We start from the raw sequence: 15,134 nt of genomic DNA on the forward strand, positions 1-15,134 counted from the left end.
CTTGCGCATCTGCATTCCTCGGTCTATCTGTTCATCATATTTTCTCTCTCTCTCTCTCTCTCTCTCTCTCTCTTTATCTCTCTCCATCTTTTCCTTACTACCGGTACTTCTCTCTCTCTCTCTCTCTCTCTGTCCCTCTCTCTCTCTCTCTCTCTCTAACCCGATATCCTGGGTAGTTTTAAACTACATGTAGCTTTAATACACTGTAATTAATGCTTCCACTCTCCACATTGTACAGTGTATTACCTGGAGAGGAACAACCTTTGGAATGAGTTGCTCAAAGAACTTGGTGACAGCTTCAGTAAACAGAGGATAGGTACTTCTTACTTTCATCTCATCATCGGACAGTAGCCAGCTGTGTCAAAGGTCAAACATCATAGCATGGGTGTAAGGTTAAACCAGTTCAAAAATCATGATTTACATACATGTACATACTCTTCTACCTCAATATAAATCACTACAAATCTTCTTCTTTTTTTCTTTTAAAGAAAGAAGAAGAAGAAAAAAAAACAGAAGACAAAAAAATGAGAAAGAAATAAACAGAAAAAAAAGAAAGAAAATGAAGAAGAGATAAAAGGAAGAAGAAAGAAATGATAGAAAAAGAAACAAAAAGGAAGAAATTAAAAAAGAAAGAAAAAGAAAGGAAAAGAAGGAAAAAAAATTAAGAAATATAAATAGAAAGAAAAAGAGAGAAAAAAAGAATAGGAAATTGGATGACATAGCTTACCTTGGTAGTCCGCCCATCTCCCATTCAGCACAGATGTATGGTCCTGGTCTAAAGATGACGTATAGACCAACTTTCTGGGCTACCTTCAAGAACTCTCTGAAAGTTAATAATATTTAAAAAATACCATAAAACACTCTAGTATTAATGACTGTGAGATAAATCCTATCAGTACTAAAACATTAAACAAGATGAAGATGATAAAGATTTTATATCTATGTACACCTTTTAAAAAAAGCTACCATATTAAAGATAAACTTGAGTTAGACTGGTAAAATAGGAAAATGAATTCTCACAGAATCAAACGAAACTTACACTGAATGTTCAAGATTACAAATAAATGTCATTTGCCAAACAATTTTGGTTGAAAATGTATACTGGCTGAGTAATGAGCATAGAAAGATAAGGAAAGCAAGGTAAGTAACCCGACTTTTTTTCGTGTAGTAAGTCCTAATACATCTTTTTGTGTACAGTGCTTGTTACTTTACCAAGACTGGGCCAAATTTATTATGATTTTGATGACTCCAGAACCTTGCAGTACACACCTTTTCTTTCACCATGCAATCGCATGACTAGAACTCAACTTAATCTTTAATTTCCAGGAATAAATAAAGGAACAAAAGTTATATCAGAATGATATAATTTTTCATATTTTCACTTTTTATTAATTCTGATTTTCATTTCCTTTATTCATTTTGTCACAAAATCAACTTTAAACTGTCATTAGTTTGTACTAGGAGCTTTTCCCCCATTATAATTACTTGTTGACAAGTGTCGTGCCTCCTCAATTTCCAGTATTTCCAGAGTGGAAGCCAACAATCAAATCCATAGGGCACAGTATAAGGTGAACAAAATCTATTTACATGTACATATATACAGACCTCCTTTTTTTTAAGGGACATCATTCAAATTGTTGATGATTTTAATAAGATTCTCTGCCAAAAAATAAGAACAAATATACATCTAATTGACGATTCATAAATAAAGCGAGGCTAAAAGTGGTCAATATTTATGGGGGAGGGGGACTTTGCATTGTGTTTTATAATTTGTATTTGATATATTATAAATAAGACCTAATATACATCTAATTGTTGATTCATAAATAAAGCAAGGCTAACAGTGGTCAGTACAAGGTACCTAAGGGGGAAATTTAGCATTGTGTTTTCTAAATTCTATATATATTCTTTTTGCATTTTAAATGAAAATTGGGTTAATTGAAACTCTTTTTTCATTGTTTGCCTGGCAGTAATTGCATGTTTCTGGAGTGAATAGCATTTGGGAACATTGGTTACCCCCCCCCCCCTCCCCCTGCCCCTAACTCATTCTTGCTATCATGACTTTTCCACACAACATACATGTACATGTACATTTCACATACTGTACATACAGTGTACACCATTCTAGTTGCCATTCCTGTGTGCATTTTTTTCCTTCTCTTTCACAAAACTCAATTTTCAATTGTATTGTGGTGAATAATACAAACTTGTTCTTTTGAAAGAACGCAAGCAAGCAACCAATTACAAAGCAGTGTACAATGTAACAACATGCATACTGTACAAATGCCATATCAATCTTCTGCTTCCTCTTCCAGTTAAGTACAGGCCCCTTAGAGGGTGTGGATGCGTAACTGTCCTTCTAATATTTAATAAGTAAAGTGTGGTGGTGCAAGTAAAATGGTCCCCTGTGTACTGTCTACTCTGGCCTTAGCATCATAACTTCTGAACTGTGTAAGGGTGGGGCTGCTCTAGTCTTCTGCAGGGGGGAAAATACACGGGGGCTCGGGGCAAACTAGCCCCCGAAATGCCCAAAAGAGCCCCCGAAAGTCATAAAAGAGCCCCCCAAAATTGCATAGAGTTCAATGAAAAACAAAATAAAGAGTGTTATTTTCATGCAAGCAAGCTTGAAAAGTAGCCCCCGAAATGTTTAAAGTATTTTTTCCCATGGCACTCTTCTGCTCTGATCAAGTCACTTTGAATGTATTTAATGAATGTTGATTTCATCTCAAACTAAAATAAACTAGAGCCTACAGTGTACATGTACAGTACAAGAACATTAGAGAAAACCCTATAATGGCCTTTTGTGGATGCCAGTTAGAATTGATCAGAGGGCTTGAAAAGCACGTACAATTGTAGTATGTATCACGCTATAGGTATATCATATGCACACTCGGCCATTATGATTGATTGCTATCATTCCCATGCACACTCAATGACCTATAACTGCAAACATTATGGGCCAAATTCGTGACAGTGTTTTACCCTAACTCATAGTTATAAAGTTCAAACTTCCATTAGCCTCCAAAGACTTGTCCACATGTCCAATGAACGAGCATTATACACTTCTACATATGCCGTAAAACGCCTCTTCTTAATCCTTACAGGAAAGGATTAATTGATCACATATTGTTCTTCAAATTGGCATTAATAATAGTTTTCTTTTTTCACTACAATGAGAGAATAAAATAAAATGTCTCTGAAAACAATGAACTGTAATTTGTTTGGGAAAAATGGCAAATTTTGAATAAAATAAAAAAAATGATTTTAATCTCTCAACCTGTTGCCAATTTAAAGGTTTTAAAACGTATTTGTTTGTTTTTTGTAATTCTTGACATTAAAATGCAATATAGTGATTATAGTCATGAAGCAAAGATGGATGCAGTGTGTGGCAGAAATTTTTGCCCTTTCTACTTGAGTTTCTGGTGTATTTTTGCAGGGCTTTGTCTGCATCAAAAGTTATTGAGCCAAGCCACAAAATGTGGAATAATTCACAAAGTGGTTAATATATATCAGAGGGGGGGGGGGGGGGGGGGGGGGGGGGGGGTCTAAACTCTAAGCCATGGTTTATGCTGTGGGTTATTAAAATTGTCTAAACTTCTTTTGAATCTGAATTTATATTTATGACTGAATAAGTTTCTACCCTTTTCATGACATTGGAATCATATTGTATCTTCCCAAGAGGTTCCAATTACTGGGAGTAGACTTTACGACTGCTTGTAAGTCTATCATTATCTCTCATTGTTCCTGTCTAGTCGCCCCCCCCCACAACTCTATGCACCGATAGGTACCAAAGATCAAGTACACATTGAAGTATATTCATCGAAGCAAGCAATTCGAATTCAATTTCCCTGTGAATACATATACTGTACAGTTTGCAAGCTTGTCTGGAAAACAAACACATTATGCAAATAAGAGCACAGCTTGGGAATCCTGGAGAATGAAAGCTACACGTGTAGTGTACAGATAGGGTGCATTGCAAATTTGCACATACCGGTACATGTATGCGCCTTACCTTATATCACTTTAGAACAAATTATGAATTGCATTGAATACTTGTGGGCAAAGACAAAGTATTTAAGTTAGTTTAAAATGGATTTCAGTCTGTGAGTAAGATTTTTTTTATTTTTTTTATCAAATGATTTTATTTCTCATGCAAAACATAATACAATGAATAATTATATTACAAAATTATGCAATGAAACAACAAATATAGTAGGGAAAAAGCACAAGAAAAGAGGAACTAACTAGAAGCATAGCTTGTTGAAGTGTTAGTTCCTCAGAAGATGACCAATGAAATGCATCATGATTAATAGCTTTTCTCATCAAATTTTTGTTTATCTTTAGGTACAGTATGTATTTGAAACTTGGTACATCAAGGAAACAAAATTGGATGGCACATTGATGTAAATGTAAGAAAATGGTTTTCACAATAACCGATATCTTTAAGAAATGAAAATCTCATAGTCATTACTTACACAACATTTAATATGCCAGTGAAGTCAAAATCCCCTCTGACTTGTTCATGGAGATTCCAAGGAACATACCTGTGATAACAATGAAAAACATACATTTTATCAAAAGCTTCTATGAATTAAAAAAAAAGATATCAGTTGGATTACTTGGAGAAATTAAAGGTAATACAAAGTTTTGGTATGGGGTCATGAATTTGGTTCAAATGAACATATTGAAAGCATGCGATCCTACAATATTCAGTGATCGTTGTCGTGGTTGAAATCGAGTCTAAGTTATAAATAATAAACTCTTTATGTTGTACATGTATAGCTCCCTCTCAAGGTCACGATATTAATTAAGCTATAAAACAATGTTACTTGACTAAAATCGACCAATTAGCTATTCCGCTAGGAAATTATATCCCAACTACATATTCTGAGATTTTCATGGTCGCAGCTACCATTGTACGGCTGTAGGCGCTACAGTATTTGAAATTTATCAAAATTTACAGGGAGCACCAGTAATCTTTTATATTCAATTTTTCTCGAAAGTGTTTTAGGGGCTAAATTTTCTAGTGCTTACACTGTACATGTACATCTGCAGGGACATCTAAAAATATAAAAATTGTAAAGAATCACTATCCACCCAATTTTGAAAATTTCCCCCAACTTTGAATTACAAGCATTGAAATGAAAGCACTAAATTGAATCTTGTAGGATTACATACACTTCAGTGTAGGTGTCAAGGTATTGGCAAGGCATTAATCTACATGTACATTGCCATTCTATACCCAGTAGAGAATTGGGGACTTGGTAGGATTACAAAGTCTTTGTGTTAGTCAATTAAAGGCTGTCTGTACTAGTTTGGCTAGGAGGGATTTAGAGTTAGACCACCCAGGGTGGTCACTGACAGGTGGCTATCTCGTCAACTCAGCTCTCAATAAGAAAAAGAGGATCATGGGGAATGGTCACCGATTAGGTATTGTTCTCTATATCTACATGTACATGTATGTAGCTACCCGTAGTACAGTGGGGCTTTAATATTCCTTCTCTGTGACCATGTGGTAGGAACACTATGGTGCATATTGTGTGAGTGAATCCGATGGTTAGGGTAATAATATCTGTAAAGCGCTTACATGTAGAAAAAGTATTTCATAAAAGAGCTACACATATGGTACAATTTTATAAATCCAGATTGTCATTATCATTATTATTCATGGTTCATTCTCTTGACTCTTAATCCAAGATTTGAATGCCAGCGTAATGTACACAAACATCTTTTGTTAATCCACAATTGCCTCTCTCCTCCCAGGTGTAAATGGGAACCGGGCATTTGCTAGGATGGGGAAATGATAATTGCAGGGCTCCTAAAAAGAACAGCATCAAATTCAAAGCTGCACCAAATAAATAATAAGAATAACGATAGGCCTAGTCAAACATTTGTGTATAAAAGCGCATAACACATGGAGGCACAATTGCACATGTCTCTAGGCACTTAACAGATCAGAATAAAGAAGGAGTGAAAATGGTGCACAATGGTGAACAATATACCCAGGGGGGTGTTTCACAAAGATCCTAAGTAGAACTTAACACTAAGTTGGACTTAAAAATTATGGACAGCCATTGGAGCCTTAAAATGAAATATATTCAAAAGCAGAAATTCAAGTATTTTAGACTTTTTATAAATTCCACATCCAGAACATGAAACCTCCTTGATGATAGAAAATATGCATGATTTGAATCAACATTTTATGCCTTTCAAAATAACTTTTACAAAATATTTTCAAAGATGCTAACGGCTTTCCATAATTTTTAAGTCCAACTTAGAGATAAGTTCAACTTAAGATCTTTGTGAAACACCCCCCTGGCTTCAGGCAAGCTCCCATATAGCACCCAAGCATGGTCCAAAAAATTTCTTTCTACTAGTACTAGTACTACCTGGGTTGAGAGAGGTTAAAGGTAGATTAATGCTTTGCCAAACGATGTTTCTTTTCAAATAGGTTGAAACTTACGTGGTGACAGTATTGAGCCCGCCACTTTTCATCTTGCGGAGGCGATCCTCCCAGTACTGCGGCATGACCCGGAAGTAATGCATGCTCCCGGAGAGGATAGTGACCTCTTCCCCGTTGAGAACAAACTCTCCATTCTGCAGCTTGACGCTAGATTCCTGCAAAGATTTCACGTAATCAAGCTGTCGAGTCTTGATGCGTTGAAAGTACCACAGTATCATGAGAGCACACATCCCGATCAACACCAGCCATCGCATAAGATGAACACCTCGTATTGACACCGTCATTATGTTATGTATGTACGTACGATCAAACAATGACAAGGGATGATGACAATTCACCAGTCGTACAACATAGATTTTAATTATGGCGTCTGATGATGATCCATGCACGTGCACATTTATTAATGAGGAAAGTTAACTGGTACGGTTGGTAAGACTAAATTTGACTGTCTCCTGTAGGTTGGTAAAGATCAAAATGATCTTGAATGCTTAAATAAGCTTGGCCTGGCACTGGCTTGGGGGGAAAAGTTAACCGGGAAAGTCTGAAAGAGCAGGCAATTAGGATTTAGGCAATCAAAAGACAAAACCCAACATGTCATTTGTTTTAACTCATCTAGATTAACTCACAACAGATTAAACTTGAATCAAAGTCCCGGTAACCATAAAATTGTAGAATAAACACTAGACAAGGGCATTTTACAGGAGATTATATCGTCCAGACGCAGATCTAAACTAATCTGAAACCTGTCTCGTGCCTAAGGGATTTCCACCTTAATCTTCCCCACAACTTACGGGGCACATAACTGTTACAATTCCGATAGGTCTTCGCGTATAAATCCCGGCGGCAAACGAACGATTGTCGGCTAAGTTACAGCACGAAAAATATAAGGAATTGCCTACATTCTCCAAACTGTTGAAGACCAGGAATATTAGCCAAATTGTTCAGTGGATAAGACAATGCTTCATGCAATGTGAAAATTTCACCATAGAGACTAGAGTCGAGCTAGGGTAGATTCTAATCCAACTTGGCCTACCACTTCAGCAACACAACCTTCCAAGTTCCAGATCTGGGCTGGGTCTCACGAACCCGTCATAAGTACAAGTTGAGCGACATCCCATTGAAATGCGTGTCAAACTTAATACACGCATTTCAATGGGATGTCGCTCAACTTGTACTTATAACGGTTTCGCGAGACGCAGCCCAGTATTCTACTAGTTGTTGTTCCAAACCTTAACCAACTTCATAACATAAAGATTATAAACAACATCATCTGCATGCAATGTGTAGGCGTTCAGTTATTTCTTTCATTTTAAAACACAAAAATATAAATTATGTACAATCAAATATCAACTAAACCTGACTAGATGTAATTATTCGATGTTGTTCTGATCCGAGTTCGAATTATTGAATGAATACATCCTGCAAAAGAAGACTAATTAGACAGTTAGTGTGCCACGTTAGGCCGACAGGGGGTCTGATTAGGTGGGGGGGGGGGGGGGGGGGGGGGGGGGGGGGGGGGGGATAGTTCCCAACTAACTTTTCACGTTGGCAAACATTACGTCCCTCTGATCTTGGGTCTATATAGTAGCAGTTTGAAATGTCCAACATGTCTCTCTCCCCCCCCCCCCCCCCCCTCTCTCTCTCTGTCTCTCTCTCTCTATGTCTCTCTCTCCCCCCCTCTCTCTCTCTCTCTCTCTTTTCTCTCTCTCTCTCTCTCTCCCCCCTCTCTCTCTCCCAATCCCAGGGCCGTTGCCTTAGGGGGGGGGGGGGGGGTACATACATGTACACGTCCTGGGGAGGGGTCTAAAAAGTTCAACCGATCTTGGAAAAAATTGGGGGCAGGTGCCCCCCTCCCCCGTGGCTACGTTACGTGCCTGCTCCATCCCACCCCCCCTCTCCCTACTCCCCCCCCCCCCTCTCTCTCTCTCTCTCTCTCTCTAAAAAGGTAAGATAGTTATCTGGATTATTGATAATGCCCTCGAGCCCTTTTTCAAGGCGATGAATATATTGTATTTCATAAATAAAATGCCCTTTCTATAGTGACGATATATAAAATAAATTAATTATGTATTTCTTGATCTGGCTCCCTTGACCACCGTACAACAACCAACTGTTACTTCCGATTGTACTCTTGCACACGTACAGGTCATTAATTTGTCAAGTTGCCAAATTCAAACCACGATTGCCCAATTTTCATTAACAAACTACAAGCTTAATGTATATACAGATATTAGACGATGTCTTCACGGTCGCATACAGGATTTGAGACAATAAAGGCATGATGTTGATGGAACACAACAAAATAAAACACCAACAGACAAACAGACAGATGATTTTGTAACGAGGAAAATATGGCACAGATTATAGTGCATTGATTTTGATTACATTACGAAAATAGCCTAATTTATATTAGTACCCGTAAAATTAATCATGTTCGGATTGATTAATACGTAATACTACGTCATTTTGTCATGTTCCAACATTTCAAATGGTGACACAAAAGGCTAGTGTAATATGTGATCTTATACATTGACTCAATGCTACATGCTATACACACATACACACAGTTAATGTACACTGTGGTGTATGGGCTCTTCTATACACAATATAACCAGTCATGCTGGATTGCAACTTCACTCTGATGTTCTCTATGTGTCTTCATTTGAGTACTAACCATACAGCTAAACAACCCCACATTATATGGTGGCAGCGATATAGAACCTACTGGACAATATTTGTGAACTTTGCATCATTTTGGAGAGATTTTGGAGGCCATCTTATTGACACACTGTCATTGGATCAACAGGTGCTCCTTTCTACAGTCCCATGTGATGGTTTTACTGTAAGTAAAATGTGCATTGACATTTGCATTACTATTGGAGTTTGAGTAGCTGGTATGAACTATGAATGAGTCATTTACACCCCGCATGAATTGGGAAGACCCCGACAGAGCCAATGCTGTTAGGATTTTTCATCAGCAGTGTGACTTATACTTCTCAGTCAAGAATGTTGCGATTAGTAAGCAAGTGGATCATTTTCTTTTGTTCACTGGTGCCACGGGTATCAAGCTTTACAACTCGTGGGGTCTGGAAGGTGAAGATAAGAAGAATCCAGCTGTTGTTTGGGAGAAGTTCGAGACACAACTGAGGCCAAGGGCAAATTTCCGTGTAGCTAGGCTATACCTTCAGAAATATGTGCAGAAGGAGAGGGAAAGTGCAGATGATTATATCTCGCGCCTGAAGCTGCAGGCATATGACTGTGAATTTCGTGATGACACTGAGCTCCAAGAACGCATCATTGAGCAGTTCATCACAGGCACTAGATATCCTGAGCTCCAGAAAGATCTTCTAGGGAAGAACAAGTCCCTCACTCTTACACAGATGCTTGAGCTGAGTAGAACATTTGAAGCATCGCAGATGCACATGGCTCAACTAGCGCAAGTACAGACACATATTCAGCCTGCATCGATTGATGTAGTTCGTCGGAAGACTAACACTAGTAACAAGTGTCCTAATTGTGGTGGTAATCATGCTCGCAGTCCACGGGAAGCATGTCCGGCTTATGGCACCAAGTGTAACAGCTGTGGAAAGCTGAATCACTGGAGGAGTGTTTGTCGGTCTCCAGCTCCAAGTACACAGTGGTCTGGGAGATCTCCAGCTTCAAGTACCCAGAAGTGGAAGCAGAAAGCTAAATACGCTACGCCACATCGTGGAGGCAAGAACGTTCACTCCATTCAAAGCACGAACAATATTGAAGCAGCAGCAGCGGTCCCACTACTGAATGACGCTGTGGATGTCCTGTCATTCAATCGAATTATTGTGTCAGGTATTAGTGCTGTGCAGGTGGATGACAGGGACGACCTAACAATAGCATATGTGGAAGTCAGACGGGATGAGAGAACTATCATGAAACTTCGTTCGAAGGTTGACTCCGGTGCGGAGGGCAACACACTGCCTCTTCGAATGTTTCGAGGGATGTACCCTGGGCATCTCACTAAGGATGGAGTTCCTCACCCTCAATCAGTGCATAATTCAAGTGCACGGTTGTTCGCTTACAACGAAACACCAGTGATGCACTTCGGTTCGGTTCGGCTGCCCTGTCGTTTCAACAACTCAACTTGGCTTTATGCTACATTCTACATTGTAGAGTCCAGGGGTCCAGCGATTATTGGATGTGACACAGGCTTGAAACTGAAGCTGCTTACTCTACACACACGCATCAACGAGATCAAGCATTCAGCACAGATAAGCTCTACTGATGACCTAGTAAGGCAGTATCCAGACCAGTTTGACAAAATTGGCAACTTCCAGGAGAATATCATATTGTTCTTGATCCAGACGTTCAGCCTGTTGTCCATGCTCCTAGACGGTGCCCAATCCACCTACGAGATGAACTGAAGCGTGAGTTTGATGACATGGAAGGTAATGGCGTGATCACTAAAGTCATTGAGCCTTCAGCATGGGTCAGCAGCATCGCTGTTTCAAGGAAGTCGAATGGCAAACTCCGTGTCTGCTTGGATCCCAAGGATCTCAACCGAGCTATTCGACGTTGCCATTATCGCACTATCACGACAGATGAGGTGATACACAAGCTATCAGGTGCTCGACACTTCAGCAAACTCGATGCCAAGAACGGTTATTGGTCTATCAAGCTCGACCATGACAGTTCACTTCTGACTACCTTCAACAGTCCCTTTGGACGGTACAGATATCTCAGGATGCCTTTCGGTCTAGCAATGTCTCAGGATGTATTCCAGCAGCGAATGGACGAAATCCTCGAAGGTTGCCCCGGCACAATAGGGATCGCTGACGATATTGTTGTGTTCGGCAAGAGTGAAGCAGAGCACGATCGGAATCTGCACCACCTCATGTCCAAAGCTGTGAAGTACGGTCTGCAGTTCAACAGTGGCAAGTGCAGCATCAAGGTCAACCAGATTTCCTTCTTCGGTATGATCTACGATGCAGATGGCGTCCATCCGGATCCTCACAAGGTCGAGGCAATCAAGTCAATGTCTCCACCTGAGAACAAGAGCCAGCTTCGTGAGTTCCTTGGTATGATAACCTACCTTAGCCCATTCATACCAAATCTTTCAGCCCAGACTGCAAGCCTACGTGGTCTTTTGAAGCAGGACGCTGAATTCCAATGGACTCCAACGCACCAGTCTGCCTTCAATGATTTACGTGACAAGGTATGTCACGATGCAACTCGGGCGTATTTCGATGTTAACAAGCCTACGGTACTGCAGGTAGATGCTTCTCTGCAGGGCTTGGGAGCGACTCTACTGCAGGATGGAAAGGGTATCGCGTTTGCATCAAAGGCCCTCAGTGATGCAGAGACGAGGTACGCTAACATAGAACGAGAGCTGCTTGCAGTGGTCTTCGGCTGTGAACGATTCCACATCTTCCTGTACGGGAAAAGTTTCATAGTTGAGACGGACCACAAGCCCCTGGAGATGATCCAGCATAAGCACCTGGCAGCGGCTCCACCTAGACTCCAGCGTATGCTCCTTCGTCTACAGCCATACAAGCTGACAATTGTCTACAAGCCTGGTAAGGATGTACCAGTAGCTGACTGCCTATCAAGACGTCCTCTTGGTCCTCCAGAACATATCCACCTTGACCTGCAAATCAACTTTGTACAGTTTGCTCCAGACCGTTTGAGTCAGTTGAAGGAGGAAACAGCCAAGAATGCAGAGTTTGCAGCACTACAGACGGTGATTGTGAAAGGGTGGCCAGAGAAGAGACGTGAGCTACCACGGCAGCTGCAGAGATACTGGGCCTTTCGAGATCAACTTGCAGTTGAGGATGGTCTGATCCTGAATGGTGAACGAATCCTTATTCCACACTCCATGAGGGAGTACATACTGAGCAAGCTCCACGAAGGTCATCAAGGTATCGAGAAGACACGACTTCGGGCTAAGGCTTCTGTGTACTGGGAATCAATCAATGACGATATCGAGGTCCTGGTGAAAGGCTGCTCAGTCTGCCAAGAGTACAAGCCCTCGCAGCCCCATGAGACTCTTCTCCAGCACGAGATACCCACACGATCCTGGCAAGTCTTAGGTACAGACTTATTTCACTTTGAAGGGAACAATTATCTCATCATTGCAGATTACTTCTCAAAGTTCCCTTTCATCCGGAAAATGCCTCAAGAGTGTACCAGTGCTGCAGTAGTCAATGCGACCCGTCAGGTGTTCGCAGAACAAGGAGTTCCAGAAAGAATCGTTAGCGACAACGGAAGACATTTTGACTCCTCAACATACAGAGACTTTGCTACACAGTGGGGATTCAGCCATGTTACATCCTCTCCCCACTACCCCAGGTCAAATGGCTTCATTGAGCGAATGATTCAAACTGTCAAGAATACGCTCAAGAAAGCTAAAGTGAGTGGTATCGACCCCAACATGGCTCTACTATGTATCCGTGCCACTCCAATTGACAGCCGCATTCCAAGCCCAGCTGAGCTTCTTTACGGGAGGAAGATGAAGGACAACTTACCAACTCGAATCCGCAACAACTCCCCTGGTCGTGATGATGTTAACCATCGTATGCAGCTTCGACAGCAGAGCCAGAAGTATCATCACGACAAATCAGCCCATGACCTAGCACCACTCTCACCTGGGCAGCTTGTGAGAGTCCAAGACCAGACATCACGTCACTGGATAACAGCTACTGTTCGTGAGCAATGCCATGAGCCTAGGTCATATCTCGTCGAGACGCCTAATGGAAGGGTGCTACGCAGAAACCGGCAACACCTCGCTGATATTGAGCCCAGGCGTATCCATCATGATGAGGAGGTAACCAAGACACCCGATCCTCATACACGCGAAGAGATGACGCTTGATCCAACGCCCGACATCAGAGGTTCTCCTGCCCCAACCCCTGCCCCAAACCCTGTCCCAATCCCCAACCACCAGCAGACCACCCGCAGTGGCCGGGTAATCAAGAAGCCAGAAAAATTGACTTATTGATAGGACTTCATCTTTGGATACTTCAAGTTTGGACATTATGGACTCAGTTTATTTTTCTGTAAGGGGGATGTAATATGTGATCTTATACATTGACTCAATGCTACATGCTATACACACATACACACAGTTAATGTACACTGTGGTGTATGGGCTCTTCTATACACAATATAACCAGTCATGCTGGATTGCAACTTCACTCTGATGTTCTCTATGTGTCTTCATTTGAGTACTAACCATACAGCTAAACAACCCCACATTATAGCTAGGAATTGAAATTGCCTTAGGTTGGTATTTCGGAAGTATCATGTCTGTAATGGTTTACCTTGAATTAAACCAAACAAACATGAAAAAAAGAAGCAACTTACCGACATGTTTTCCTCAGCTCGTCCTATATCTAAAGATGGAGATATGAATTCAAATTCAGTATATGACGCCTACTATATAATGATTGAACTAGTAGATCTGACTAAACAGCCCTCAAGAAAAGACTCACACGAACCTATTGTATTTTAAGAATTATATTCGATCTTAACCAGTGGAAAGAAGGTCTTCAACAGCATACATAAAGGCTCAAGTAAACAAAGCGATTGATATTCAAGTGTCAAATTTTGGTCCTGAAGATTGAAAGCCGGACGGTGCTGGGAAAATGGGCGGATCGCAAACAATCTTTCTGTCTTTTTTGTTGTCAGTAATATTATTCAAACTCTATTTGATTCAAATATTAGGTCGCCAGTGTAAGATTTTAGCTGTGCAAATGATTATCTTGATATAGAGTGTTTACCCTGGCGAGCCTGAGAGCATGCAGCAAGGGGAGTAAGCTGGGCAAATAATAGATGGTAAAAGCAAGACTAAAGGTCACTTTATATTCAAATCGCTCGGGATTATATCAAGGAGATGTATGAAGAGCAATCTATTGAGGGTTACAGCCAGGGTGGGGGGGGGGGGGGTACGAAATGCGAGGGACGAGGGGGGGGGGGGTAATGAGCACTATTTTTTTTTGGGGGGGGGCATCGAAAATTTGAAAAATCGCACATCTCCCCCAAATAAGGTCAAAATAACGTTCCCCCCCCCCCCCCCCCTCCTGGACCCGCCACTGAGTGAGGCCGCTCCCGGCCAGCTCCGAGTTCTTTTTCCTATTTGTTATACTGTTCAATTTTGATTTTTAAGTCCATGATCGTTGATCGACCTTCTAATTTGTTTTTTTTTGAAGTGCGGAAGCGGAAGCTCCCCGAAAATCCCATTCATGGGCACTTCACCGAGAGATGGCGCTGTGCGCCATTCACTGTGCGTCTTCCTACGGAGGACATACTGTGTATGATCGAATCTCTTTGATTCACTGAGAAAGGGCGGGGATTTCAGTAGTGAAGACCCGCTTTAAAGGTACTATATGTCCCTTTTGCAGCCAACCTCAAATTCTGTAGAACTTTGCAGGAATTATGAATATGTCATGTATGTCCTATCTGTGAAATTTAAATGTTAGCAGTGTCCTCATATTCAAATTATGCAAGGAAACCCGTTTACTTGCTAGACTTCACTGTCAGACACTATTGAGTGACTGACTCGCTTTTTTTCTTCCTTGGTAATAACATACATGAAAAGAGTTGTAAAGGGTACATGAGCATTAATTTGTCTAATTTGTCAAATAACCCACTTCTTGTGATAGCCAAGTTAGATTAAGCTGATTGAATCTTTGTGCAGCAT

General features: G+C 40.8%; 1 protein-coding gene across 3 annotated transcripts in view; it reads right to left on the reverse strand.

Moving 5' to 3' along the window:
- LOC585613 (beta-galactosidase-1-like protein 2) overlaps positions 1-13,993 on the reverse strand; it is a 38,715-nt gene extending 24,722 nt beyond the window's left edge. Inside the window, exons 1-5 of one of the 3 annotated variants that reach the window (XM_030978395.1) lie at positions 13,799-13,993; positions 6,464-6,618; positions 4,476-4,544; positions 728-823; positions 247-355 (exon numbers count right to left, since the gene is read on the reverse strand). In XM_030978395.1, coding sequence (XP_030834255.1) covers positions 247-355; positions 728-823; positions 4,476-4,544; positions 6,464-6,618; positions 13,799-13,804 — 435 coding nt within the window. In that variant the 5' untranslated portion in view covers positions 13,805-13,993. Of the gene's footprint in view, positions 1-246; positions 356-727; positions 824-4,475; positions 4,545-6,463; positions 7,557-13,798 lie in introns of those variants that run through there. The other 2 variants (XM_030978394.1, XM_030978392.1) reach the window with 2 other exon arrangements.
- Positions 13,994-15,134: the final 1,141 nt, after the last annotated feature.

Source organism: Strongylocentrotus purpuratus, unplaced genomic scaffold (genome assembly GCF_000002235.5).
Source record: "Strongylocentrotus purpuratus isolate Spur 01 unplaced genomic scaffold, Spur_5.0 spur5_scaffold_1, whole genome shotgun sequence".
NCBI lineage: Eukaryota > Metazoa > Echinodermata > Echinoidea > Camarodonta > Strongylocentrotidae > Strongylocentrotus > Strongylocentrotus purpuratus.